Raw genomic sequence first — 13,331 nt, 5'->3', positions numbered from 1 at the left:
TTTATTGATCTAAAATGTATGTTATCTAAAGAAAACACTTTTTTAACGGATTGAAGCTATGTCTTATTATAAACTTATAATTATTTTACATAATTTAAAAATTTTCCGACGTTTTGCGTGTTTCGCGTTTTCAAAAAGTATCACAGCTGTAGAGAAAGTATTATCTGTATTTATCTCTCCGGAGTTGATATCGACTTCAAGATGAAGGGTTTTTGCAGAAAAGACTCACGGTGTCGTCTATTTTCGTGGATTGTCCATCTTGAGATTTTAATTTGGATATTATTGGATCCCAGATGTTTTATAATTTTAGGCCGTCTTCTATATTGAAATTGGGGTGTTTTTTGATTGCAATGGCTTCGCGTACCAATATAGGGAAGAATAATGATTAGACCTATCTAGTTTGTGTTCACAGACTGCTGATTTTGTGAGTCGTCTATGTCTTATGTCCGCAACGTGTTCTTTGAGTCTGCTGGACGTATTGCGTTTAGATTGCTCTATGTAAGACAGGCCATATTCGCAATCCAGTTTGTATATACCTGCATCTTGCAACGGGATTGTTACTTTTGATTGTTCTTATTGCTGAATCTTCTTGTGCGGCTTGAAAATTGTATTAATAGATGCTCGTTTTAGGATTTGGCTAATTCTATCTGTAACTCCCTTTACATATGGCAGGTAGGCTGGCTGGCGGGGAACTGTTTGTGTCTTGTTTTTGTTTCTTTGATGCAGCCGGAGGATGCGCAGCTTGTTTCGGTGTAGCACCTGTTTAACATGCTGTAGTTCCTCCTCGAGGTCGGCAGCATCCAAAGACGTTAGGCTCTCTGAAACAAACATTTACCAACAGAAAGGAGTTGTGAAGGGTGGTGGTGGGATTAACACCTATCTGTGTGGGTTGCCTTTCTGTGTATTGTGTGACCTAGTGTGGCATCTGCTTTGCGTATAATTAAAATGTCCAAAAAGGGCAGACAGTTGTTGTTCTCTTGTTCAACAGTAAATCTAATGTTATTGTGTAAATGTTTAAATGTGCTAGAAATGCAGATATTTTGTCATTGGGGGGTACTACACACATGTCATCGACATATCTCTTGTACAGTCGAGGTTTAGCCGGGGCATTGGCCAGAGCTCTCTCCTCAAAGTCCTCCATGAAGATGTCAGCAACTATAGGTGACACCGGAGAACCCATGGTCCATCAACCTGCACATAGCAACTCATCTTTCCTCATTAAGTATCCTGATGTGAGACAGTGTTTTACAATGTACATTACATTACTCTTTTGCGGCACTCTTCCAGGCTCCGGCGGATCCCGGCTACCTGGGGATCGAGAGATCGTCCACTCACAATAGCATCTAGTGCTGACCTAGAGTCACTGTATATTCTTGCGTCACGCTTATTTTCATTTATGTGGCTAGTCGTGTATCGTAGTGCCGTCAATTCGGCTTGAAATTCTGTGCAGTGGGCGCCATCTTCATTTTCTTGCTATTTATTTCCATTCCAACTATCAATGCCGTCCAAGCGGTCTATCTTAATATTGAATCGCTCTAATCCAAAGATTAGTTAAAAAATGACGCCGCAGGGTGATGCTATTGAGTTTTATTTTTGTAATCCTTTTATTACTAATTTCTGGTAAGTAATAACAAGTATCTGTCTGATAATACGTTTACAAGGACCGATTAAGGATCGCATTAAGGTGATATTTTATTTTCCGCACAATTTCATATTATTTTATGAAATACACGATATCCATTAAAAAATCCTGGTATATAAGTAATACAACTACAAGAATTTATATTAATTGTATTCGTGTTTGATATAAATAATTTACTAACATTGAGGAAACTATTTGCCTTAATTTAAATATTAATTTTAAATACTTTCATTATTCGGTGAATAAAAATATTACACTTATAACATAGCAAAAATAATTACGACGGCAAGAACGGTCTTATCGCTAACAAGTGACTTGTTACTTACAGACAGCTCTAGAAAATAAAAATTTTATGTAATGGACACAGAGGATTGTTAACCTAGGCACGCTTATAATCCTTCAGGCTTGAACCATGTTTTTTTTTAAAACTAAAACTGCAACTGACAATACTACGAATTTCAATGATGATTAAAGGAACCTTAAGAAGGGTTTAAACAAATCTCAAAATTTATCTAGAGCCTATTGGGTTATAAGAGGATAGATATTTGGGATCTACTGTGTAGTATTTTCTAAGATAAGATTACTGTATAGTTTTTATGTCTTGTTAAATAAATAAAATAACCTTGTAGATGTGGGGGATGCCGGGGTATGTTTGCCTCCGGGTGACTACCCGGATGGCTCCAAAGGAAAAAATGCGATTGTGATTGACATCTTTATTTGACGTGCTTACGCGTCAATCGCTAAGTACAGACTGTCCCTCTGTGTTGTTACATTGTCCTTATAAAACTACGCACACAACATATAGTATATATATAAATACCCCTACAACTACTCCCCCCTTTTACAAAAAAAAAATGTTTCTTAAATACACGGTTATACAAGAATTCATAACACACAATTCTACAACACAATCTAGTAATAACTTCGAGCAATCACGCGTACTGCACTGTAGGTTGCATTGCCTGTGCCTTATCGGTAGGCGGCATCGCCATCGACACAATCTTCATGGTTCACATTGCAAAAAACTAACCTACTTACGTATGTCCATAAAGTAAACGCTACAGTGCAGTATCGTAACAATATCTTACATCGCTAGCTATAACTTAAGCAAAAATACTTAATCTAAACATAGCATTTTGTAATTAGCTTGGCATAGCATAGCTAAAACTGAGCGCTTAGCTTTAATTCGCGAATCGTACCGGCTTTTTAATAACACGTCCCGAACGCGTCTTTTTAACAGGCTTGGGTTCGACTTCTATGCTGGGTTCAACATCGGGCATTTGAACTAGAGGTGCCGGTTCGATGTTTTTCTGAGATTCTAACTCCGGCAACACATAAGCGGGCTTCAATCTATCTATAGATATACTAGCTGTACGATTAGGAAATTGTATGACAAATACTTTGGGACCTCTCTTAATAACTCGATATGGACCATCGTATGGCGGTTTCAACGGCTTGCGCACCGAATCGTCTCTGATAAATACAAATTCTGCATCTTTTAAATCGGGATGCACGAAATATGGACGGGAATTACTATGCGATTTCGGGACGGATTTTAACGATTTTATATGCTTTCGGATACCCTCTACTAAACGTTGGGGCTCTGCAGACCCTACCTGCGTAGAAGAATCGTAAAAATCACCTGGTAATCTAAGAGTACGCCCGAAGGTCAATTCAGCAGCTGACACGCCAGAGTCGGTCCGCTGAGCTGCTCGTAACCCTAATAAGACTGTAGGCAGCTCTTCGACCCATGACTTATTTGACAATCGAGCCATTAGGGCTGCCTTCAATGTCCTGTGCCAGCGCTCCACCGCTCCGTTAGCCTGCGGGTGGTAACTAGTTGTTCGGATTCTGTTTATACCTAATAAGTTCATGAGTTCCCTAAATAACGAACTTTCGAACTGACGACCTTGATCACTCGTGAGCCTTATTGGACAACCATAACGGCATATCCAGTTTTCATATAAGGCTCTAGCAACCGTCTCCGCGTTCATATCCCGCAATGGCAAAGCCTCGGGCCATCGCGTACAACGGTCTATCAAGGTTAAACAATATTTAAATCCGTCTTCAGTAATAGGCAAAGGACCTACTAAATCTATGTGCACATGCTCGAAACGATCGGCATGCGGGAACCTGCCCACTCCGGTCATCGAATGCCGGTCTACTTTAGCTCGCTGACAACTGATACACGTTTTGGCCCAAAGATTGATGTCAGAATTCATTTTTGGCCAAAAGAACTTTTCCGTTATTAACTTCCGGGTGGCTCGAATGCCCGGGTGACTAATATTGTGTATGCTATTAAAAACTGTTCGTCTGAACTCGCTAGGTATATATGGCCTCGCTACATTTGACGAAAAATCACAATAAATTCTTTTATTACATGTAGGTACAAATACTTTTTTAAAATTATCATTGCAACACAGTTCACTTGCATACTCGTCGGTTAATTGCGATTCGGCAATTTTTTCATAATCTAGAACATTCGGACAGTACAAAGTCTCAATGCGTGACAGCGAATCTGCCACAGTATTATTACTGCCAGTAACGAAACGAATATCTGTAGTAAACTCACTAATATACGCTAACTGCCTAACACGCCTCGGTAGCTCTTTCTCGCATTTAGTTTTATTAAATGCGTAAGTTAAGGGCTTATGATCGGTATATACTATAAGCTCTCTTCCTTCTATGACATCCTGAAAATAACGAATAGATAAATAAATAGCTAAAAGTTCTCTGTCGAAAGTAGAATATTTCCTCTGAGCCTCACTCAATTTCTGAGAAAAGTATCCTAAAGGTTTCCAACTGTTGTCAATATACTGTTGCAAAACGCCTCCGATGGCGATATTTGATGCGTCTACGACGAGAGAGATAGGTATATCGGTTCGCGGATGCGCTAACATCGCTGCGTTTTGCAAGCTAAGTTTGCATTGCTCGAATGCTTCGTCAGCCTCAGGTGTCCAAACTATACTAGTTTTATCACGCTTCTTCGCGTTATGCAAATAACGATTTAAAACTATTTGCTGTGTAACTGCATTTGGAATATGCGCCCTATAAAAATTAAGCATACCTAAAAATCGGCGTAACTGTTCTATCGTTTTAGGTTTCGGGAAATTTTTAATGGCTTCTATTTTATGTTCTAACGGCTTAATACCATCCAGAGACACCTCGTATCCTAAGAATTCTAACTTTGTCTGACCAAAACTACATTTACTTAAATTTATCGATATACCGTATTTATTGAAACGCTCAAACACTAACTCTAAATGTTTTTTATGTTCTTCAACGGACGAACTAGCAATAAGTACATCGTCTATATACGTAAATAAGAAATCTAAACCACTTAGTACTGTATGACTCATAAAACGTTGATATGTTTGTGCAGCATTACGCAACCCGAATGTCATGCGAGGAAACTCGAATAACCCGAAAGGAGTTGTGATCGCTGTTTTCTCAATATGCTCTGGAAATATAGGAACTCCGTGGTAGGCTCGAACCACATCAATTCGGGACATAATTGACTTCCCTTCTAAAATATATGTAAAATCACGGATACGCGGTAAAGAATACCTATCTGGCTTCGTGATCGCATTTAATTGTCTAAAGTCGCCGCAAGGACGTATTTCCCCATTCTTCTTGGGTACTACGTGTAACGGACTAGACCAACAACTCTTAGAAGGCCTACAAATCCCTAACTCCTGCATTATTCGAAATTCCTCCTTAACTTTTTTATACTTGTCGGGTGCTAATTGTCGAGCGCGGGAATGGACAGGAGAACCCGTCGTCTCTATATAGTGATATACGTCATGTGACGGCGGATCGTTAAAATTGCATGGTTTAGTAATGTTAGGAAACTTATTTATGACATCACGGTACGGGTGATCTTTATTAATAGTATTTAAACTAGAGCAACTAGTGTTAACTATGGATGCCAAGGAATTAAAATTAGTTAATTTATCTATTAATTTCCGGGACTTTAAATCTACCAATAACCCAAAATGTGTTAAAAAATCAGCTCCAATAATTGCCTGTTTCACATCGGCTATAATAAAATTCCAACGAAATGCCCTCCTTAACTTAAAATTTACAACTAACATTTTTGAACCAAAAGTATTAATAACCGTACCATTAGCAGCATATAACTTAAAATCACTACATTTTGATCTGGCACTGTTTTTATCTACTGGAATGACGGATACGTTTGCGCCGGTATCTATTAAAAAATTATATCCACTATTACTGTCCAAGATGCATAGGCGTTGTGCTGGGGCGATGGTGCAGGCATCCGCCTCCGTGACCTGCACCTCTAGAGGTTTCCCTTCTTAAAAGCGCAAGGGGGCACACATTTGGTAGCACGGTCTTTGAAACGGTAATGGTAAAAACATACCCAATCACTCGGCGCACGGGACTGCGAACGCCGTCGCTGCCCACGGCTGTTACCTCTATAGGGCGGGCGAGATGATGTACGGCTCTTCAGTAACTGGTCGAACTTGTGGCTCAGCTCCGCGATGGCCGCATGCACGTCGTTGTCCTGGTCTTGCCGAAGACCGCCACTTGTCTTGACCTCCGCCAATTGAGGTGGCTGGATGGATTCTGCTACCTTGTCTGCGACGTTGGCCAGTTGATCCAGGTTCTTGGTTTCCGTGACTGCCAGAACTGCACGGACTGCTTGCGGTAAATGCGTCTGCCACAAAATACGGAGAGTATCGTCCGGAAGCTTCTCCCGAGCCAGGTCCTTCATCCTGCGTAACAACTGAGACGGTTTCTGTTCTCCCAAGTCCATCTCGCTGATGAGCTTCTGCAGCTGCCTCGTTTCTGATTCCTCAAAAATGTCCAGCAGCTTCTTCTTAAGAGCTCCATATTTGTCTTGTTCGGGAGGTGAGAAAAGGATGTCTGTGATTTGTTGTATCACATCCTTTCCCAATTTCGACACCACGATGTTGAATTTAGTATCATCTCCCATCTTTTGTGGTAACAGCACGGATTCCGCCCTGACAAACCATACACGGGGCTGATCTGTCCAGAAATCAGGAATCCGAGAGGTGACTGACGTCACCGCTGCGATTTCTTGCGTAGCCGTCCCGTGCGATTGTGGCAATGCCATCCTATCGTCTGAATTTCGAAGTCTGGGTTTCTTGTGCCGTCGAGGTTGCTTGTGTAGTCGGGGTCACCAATGTAGATGTGGGGGATGCCGGGGTATGTTTGCCTCCGGGTGACTACCCGGATGGCTCCAAAGGAAAAAATGCGATTGTGATTGACATCTTTATTTGACGTGCTTACGCGTCAATCGCTAAGTACAGACTGTCCCTCTGTGTTGTTACATTGTCCTTATAAAACTACGCACACAACATATAGTATATATATAAATACCCCTACAACCTTTTGATTATTTTATTTGTAAACCTAAAATGGGAAAGGATGGAGTAGTAGTGGCAGAGTGCGACTCTCATCCCTGAGATCGTAGGTTCCATCCTGTATATTATACGGTATTTAACACCTGTACTGTGAAGGAAAACATATTGAGAAACCCGGCTTGCCTTATACCCAAAGATCAACTTTCCACTTGAAGAAACAACAAATGATCACGAAAGAAATCTTAAGCGAAAACCATAAAGATTTTTTTTACTCAAAATGTTGGATGTTTGAGATAATTATTAAATTTAGGTTAGATAATATGAAAACATACTATTTTAGTTAATTGAAGTTTCCAATTACATTTTAAAGTCTTATATTATAAACATTTTATATAGGTTAAAAAATATCAATTTAGATTAGCAAGTTAGAATTATGTAACTTAGCGTAAAAGTGTAATGTCAAAATGTAACTTACGTAAACAGATCAAAAATATTTCCTAAATGCCTAAAAAACCATTAGTTTTAAATGATGTTATAAATTGTACCGACATTATTTTATTATCAAAAGTATTGTTTAATAATATTTGTTATCGAAACATGCTGTATTTAAGTTAATTGCATTTTTAATTAATATTCATTCGGTATCTTAGAAAACCAATTACTAGCTTATTCCAAAACGTTTATTAATAACGAACAGTATTAACCCGATAAATTAAGTTTCGATTGACAATTCAAAATGCGGGTAGCGATACTTCACTTTAGCTAGCCAGTACTAATTTAAACTAGTTCGGAATAAGACTTACAAAATGATATTAATTTTATTCATCTTCGTTTGTGCATTTGTTACTGTGATGTACTATTTTAATGTGAATAAAAATTATTGGAAAAAAAGAAATGTTGTGCAAGTGAACTACGCTGCATGGCATTTTTTGCTTGGAAAGTGTTCGTTGCCAGAAGTTTATAGAAATATTTATAATGCATATCCAAATGAAAACTATGTTGGGATGTTCTTCAATTCAAAACCTGTACTTGTTTTGAAAAATTTGGAAGATATTCGAGCTGTTTTGAAAGATTCACACTGCTTTCACTCCCGTGGATATTATGTTAATGAAAAAGAAGACTTGATAGATAACTTACTTTTAATGAATGATTATCACCGCTGGAAACTGATCAGACAGAGAATTTCACCAGTTTTCACTATTAAAAAACTGAAAAGTATGTCACGTACAATATACCAATGTTCAGACAGTTTAATTGATTATATAAAGAATTATCAATGCGAAAATAATAAGAGTGTATATGAAAAATTTAATTTTGTTGCCATCGGATCAGCAATATTTGGAGTAGATTTTGTAACAAAAAATGCTTTACAATCGCCATTTGTAAATGCGCTGTGTAATCCTCTCCCATTTTTTCATCGATGTTTATTTTCATTAAAACTGATAATTAGCATCCAATTTCCAACACTGCTTAAGATTCTAAATATAAAAATATTTGATGATTATAAAAATCTTATATTGGAAGTTATACAAAAAGTCAGTAAATATCGTCAAGAGACCCATGGAAAAAGGGACGACTATATAGACATGTATATGGAAATACAAAATGATGAATCGATTCAAGATGCAACAGGATATAAAGTAAATATTGACCAGTTCGTGGCTTCCCAAGCATTTTCGTTTTTTGTGGCCGGCGTCGAAACGACAGCAAACGCTGTAGATTATACATTATTAGAATTAGCAAACAACAAACACATTTTGCAGAAGGTTCATAAGGAAATTGATGTAGTATTTCATAAATATAAGGAGCTTAACTACAATAATGTTGAATCTTTGGAATACCTAGAAATGGTTCTCAGTGAAGCTATGAGGAAATATCCTCCGATTGGGTCTATGCAACGAGTGGCAACTGAAGATGCAATTTTGCCATCGAATTTAAAAGTTACCAAAGGTGTATATGTTATTATCCCGATATACGCCTTGCATATGGATACCAAGTATTTCGAGGAACCAGACAAATTCGACCCAGAAAGGTTTTCTTCGGAAAACATTAATAAAATTAAAAAGTACACTTATTTGCCCTTTAGTGGAGGAAATCGTATATGTGTTGGTGAGTATTTTAATGAACTATCAATATAAATTAATTAAGGTCTCAATGATAAATGTCATTTTAGCCTTGCTTAGTTAATGAAAGTTGACAAGAGAAATTTACAATGTGATACAGACAAAAGATACACTGCGTTTATAAAACAGGTTAATAATAATATGTACGTCTCATTTAATTTAATCAGTTTTTTTAAACTATTATTAGAATTATAAGGTTTTAGAATATCATATAACTAGTGAAAAACATATGCCACTGAGAAAAATACGATTGACATATATAAATTTTTTGGACGTTTTTAGCTAGACGTTTTTTTTTTATATTTAAGGTTTTCGCTATCCGTAAACATGCTAGAAAAATATTGTTATTAATAGTCTAACTTCTAAAATTTAAGTTATTCGCTGATGTCCGTGAAATTGTCCCTTGTAGTTTGAATTGAACAATTCACTAAGAATTATTGAACTATTTTTTTTATAAATTAATTATAAAATATCCTTGTAATTAATTGTAGTTATGCTGTAATTATTCGTATGTACAGATTTAGTTATCAGGGAAAAAGTCATTTAAAAAATAGTACTTAAATTTATAATACAGGTGAGGCAATATAATCCAGGATGTCAGTGTTGAGCCTAAAGATAAAGTGTGCGATTCTAGAGGTCGTGTGTAATACTATAATCATAGATTATTGTATGTGCGCAAGGAACATTTGTTCGTATGGTAAAGGAAAATATCGTAAGGGAAACGCATGTCTTATGCCCAAAAATCGACAACGACAACCACTGTAGTCCTATTTCAATCGTTAAGATATTATTTTTTGTGACATCATCTGTCGTTAAAAACTAAATTATGGGCAATTTATTGCTGTGACGATGATGATATACTTTGTGGACAATTTTAATAGACAAGTCTCTAATTTTGCTTGTGATTCCTTACATCAGATTTCATTAAAACAACGACTAAATGTTGATCTTGTAAAAATAAAAATAAAAGTTTAACAATGGTTAAAGTATTTTTGTTGTATAAAAAGACAGGAAAGAGTTTTTAGCGTTATTTATTTTGTTATCGCTTTTTTTCACGTCGCATAAATTACATGGTTATATCAATTTACTTATAATAATTTTAAAAAGTGGTGTGTCGGGGAAAATTAATTGCTTAAATATAACTAAACTGAAACTAAACATACAGTCACAGTATATAACATAGATGAACGGGTAAATCCACAGTCTTTGTTTTTATGTACAAGGTATTTTGACGCATGCAATTTTTGTAATCGAAAAGTATTTATTGACTTATGTTATGCAATAAAAATATGTAAATCCAGTCAAGTAGAAATTGACACGAGAAAGATTAATATTAATTAATACATACATCATTTAATCGGCTTTCTGCACTAAACGACACTAAACATTCAGTGACAGTGAACGTCACTGAATTAAGCCGATTTGAACACACGCTTCAGATACCCTCACACAAATACACACACAAACACACGTTATTACGTTCCGGTACGTTTAGTTAGGTTTCCACCTTTTAAGTGGCGTTTTTATTTTAATATTATTTTGTATCACATTGCCTGTGATTTTGGTACTTTATTGTTATAATAATCATTATTGTTTACAAGTTAAGATTCAATTGGTATAAATTAGTAAATTATTAACATATTGACGTTAATTGTCAAACAATTGCAACATGAATATAAACGCATAACACGACACTTTTTTTTCAGGTGCAAAGTACGCGCGGCTTCATATGAAAATTATGCTCGCTGTTTTGTTGCGAGAATACACTTTGAAAGGTTGTATGTATAGGGTTACAACATTTGAGCCTAATTTATTTACTCTAAGTGATTCCAATGTACAATATGAGTTAATTCCCAGGGAGAAAAGAGTATAAAAATTATACTAGAGGAAAATAGATTTATGATATATGAAAATACTACATTCATTAATTATGTACACTTGTGAACGTCAAGATGGGATGGTTCTTTATATTAAAAAAAAATAACTATATCACACTTTTCTATATAAAACAGTCACGAAGCTTATATATAAATATGACTTTACTCATATTGGCATATGAAAAAGAGATGAAAAGTTATGAAATAGCAAAATTGACGTAAAATTTAATTTGTGTATGACCAATTTTCGATGTAAAGTTAATGTCATTAATATTGTTATCGTCCCACAGAGACTAAATAAGTTTCATATAATCTTAGATAAGTTTGACTTTGTAGTTATAAATGGCGATGAGCAAGGGCTGGGATCCTGGGGATCATGTGGCATGGACGGGGTATGACTGTATAGTTTTTTTTCATTGATACTGTAATAAAATAGCTTCTTTTAAGGCGGCGATAAAAGGAATAAAATCAATGGAAAGGAATAAAAACATAAATTGGTAATTTGAAATGTTAGATGAAAAAGACTAAAAGTTATTACGTGTATTTGATATACAAATTTCAGGAAGTGTCGCACTCTTTAAAGTGCAACGTAAAATTATATTTGAATCAAATGTTAATAAAAACTATGTTTTTTATATAATTTATTAAAAAATATCGATTCTATATAAAAAAGTTGATGATAACAGCAAAATCTCTTCCATAATAAGGAATTTAGCAATTGTAAGCGTGCCTGTAAATGATAATAATACATAGGTCATAAATTCAACCCTTGATATAATGCAAAAATTAACTAGTTCCTTGCTTCCAGTACTTAAAAATTATTTATTTTCTTTTATTATATTAAATAGGGTACAATGAAATAATATTAGTTTGCGTTGATTGAACATTATTAATAATTATATTGTATTTAAATTAATAAAATAATTTTAATTACGTTTTAATTATTTTTGTAGTTCAGAAGAAATGCCTAAAACATTGAAAGAAAAGCAAAAAGAAAGTCATAAATATATTCATGCATAAATTGGCTAATGAAACAAAAAGTTAGAAAAGTAGAAATATAAATATGAAGATATCATAGTTCTTTTCGTTTATTTTATTTGTTTTTATTAAAACATTTTTGGATCCACATTCACACGCCCCCGTAACGTGAAATTTCCACCGCTGTGTCACGTACCGCTAATTGCTTCCAATACAGCAGGTGCTTCTCCGGCATCAGCATGTCAATCTACTTGGCCCATGTGGATAAGATGCCCATGCCAACGAAGTCGATGGATTTATCGACTTTAGACAGTGCTATTTGGTTTAATTACAACATATAATGATTATAAAATATGTTATACGAAGCTTCTCAGATTAAATTTCAAAGAATTCCCTCAAATGATCTTCAAAACTTTGAAATTAAATTCTTGGCGTTAAATATTCTTGATTCAATTTACTTTCTAATTCAAAGGTAAAAGAGTTAACTAAGGCTGTTTAATAAGGAGTTTTTTATTTATGTTTTGCACCTTTATCGTTAGATATTTAAGCATCTTAGGTTTTCTACCATTTCTGAATATATTTAAATATGATGAGGTTTTGATGATGAAAATTGGAAAAATTGGCACACTTTTAATCGTATCTTAATTATCATATCCGTTCTTCCATATCATTACCAATATTGATAGTGTTTTTAATTTCATATTTTTTTGGGATTTAATTAGATGTAAATTTCTGTATACAATGAAATGAAGAATACATATTTAAAAGAAAAGGCATCTACTATGTTAAATTTAAAACTAAAAAAATATATTTTAAATAAAATGTACTTATTTTAATGCAGAATCAGTGAAACTTCCTTTAATATTACTCGCTAAATAAAATGCTATTATAAATTAATATAATATATCTTTCTCTTTTCCTTCTTTCGTAGAAATCAATTGTTGAATAACTATCTGGATATTATACTGGCTAAAAGATATACTATCTATCTATCTCTATATATATAAAATTCTCGTGTCACAATGTTCGTTCCCATACTCATCCGAAACGGCTCGACCGATTCTGATTAAATATTTTATACATATTCAGTAAGACTGAGAATCGGCTACTATCTAATTCAAACCCCTAAGTCATAAGGGGTGTACTTAAAAAAATTGTTTATATGTTTTGGATAAAATTCATTTTTTGTTTATTTTTATTATACAACATACAAAAATACACACAACCCTTAATTTTTACCCCTCTACTATCAACCCCTATATTTGATTTGTTAATTAGTAAATTATCACTTGAACTCGGAGGTTTATGTAGAGAAATATTTACAGAAAAACCTAAAAAGTTTTCATTCCGGAAAACCGAT

General features: G+C 35.0%; 1 protein-coding gene across 1 annotated transcript; it reads left to right on the top strand.

Moving 5' to 3' along the window:
* The first annotated feature begins 7,699 nt into the window (after positions 1-7,699).
* On the top strand, positions 7,700-11,853 carry LOC123708932 (cytochrome P450 6j1-like). The gene is made up of 2 exons (XM_045659953.1): positions 7,700-9,102; positions 10,823-11,853. Exons 1-2 carry the CDS (start codon positions 7,800-7,802, stop codon positions 10,987-10,989), a joined length of 1,470 nt encoding a protein of 489 aa, XP_045515909.1. The 5' UTR covers positions 7,700-7,799; the 3' UTR covers positions 10,990-11,853.
* Positions 11,854-13,331: the final 1,478 nt, after the last annotated feature.

Source organism: Pieris brassicae, chromosome 4 (assembly GCF_905147105.1).
Source record: "Pieris brassicae chromosome 4, ilPieBrab1.1, whole genome shotgun sequence".
Lineage (NCBI taxonomy): Eukaryota > Metazoa > Arthropoda > Insecta > Lepidoptera > Pieridae > Pieris > Pieris brassicae.
Note: the sequence above shows the minus strand (reverse complement) of the source record. Positions and strands in the feature narration are given on the sequence as shown.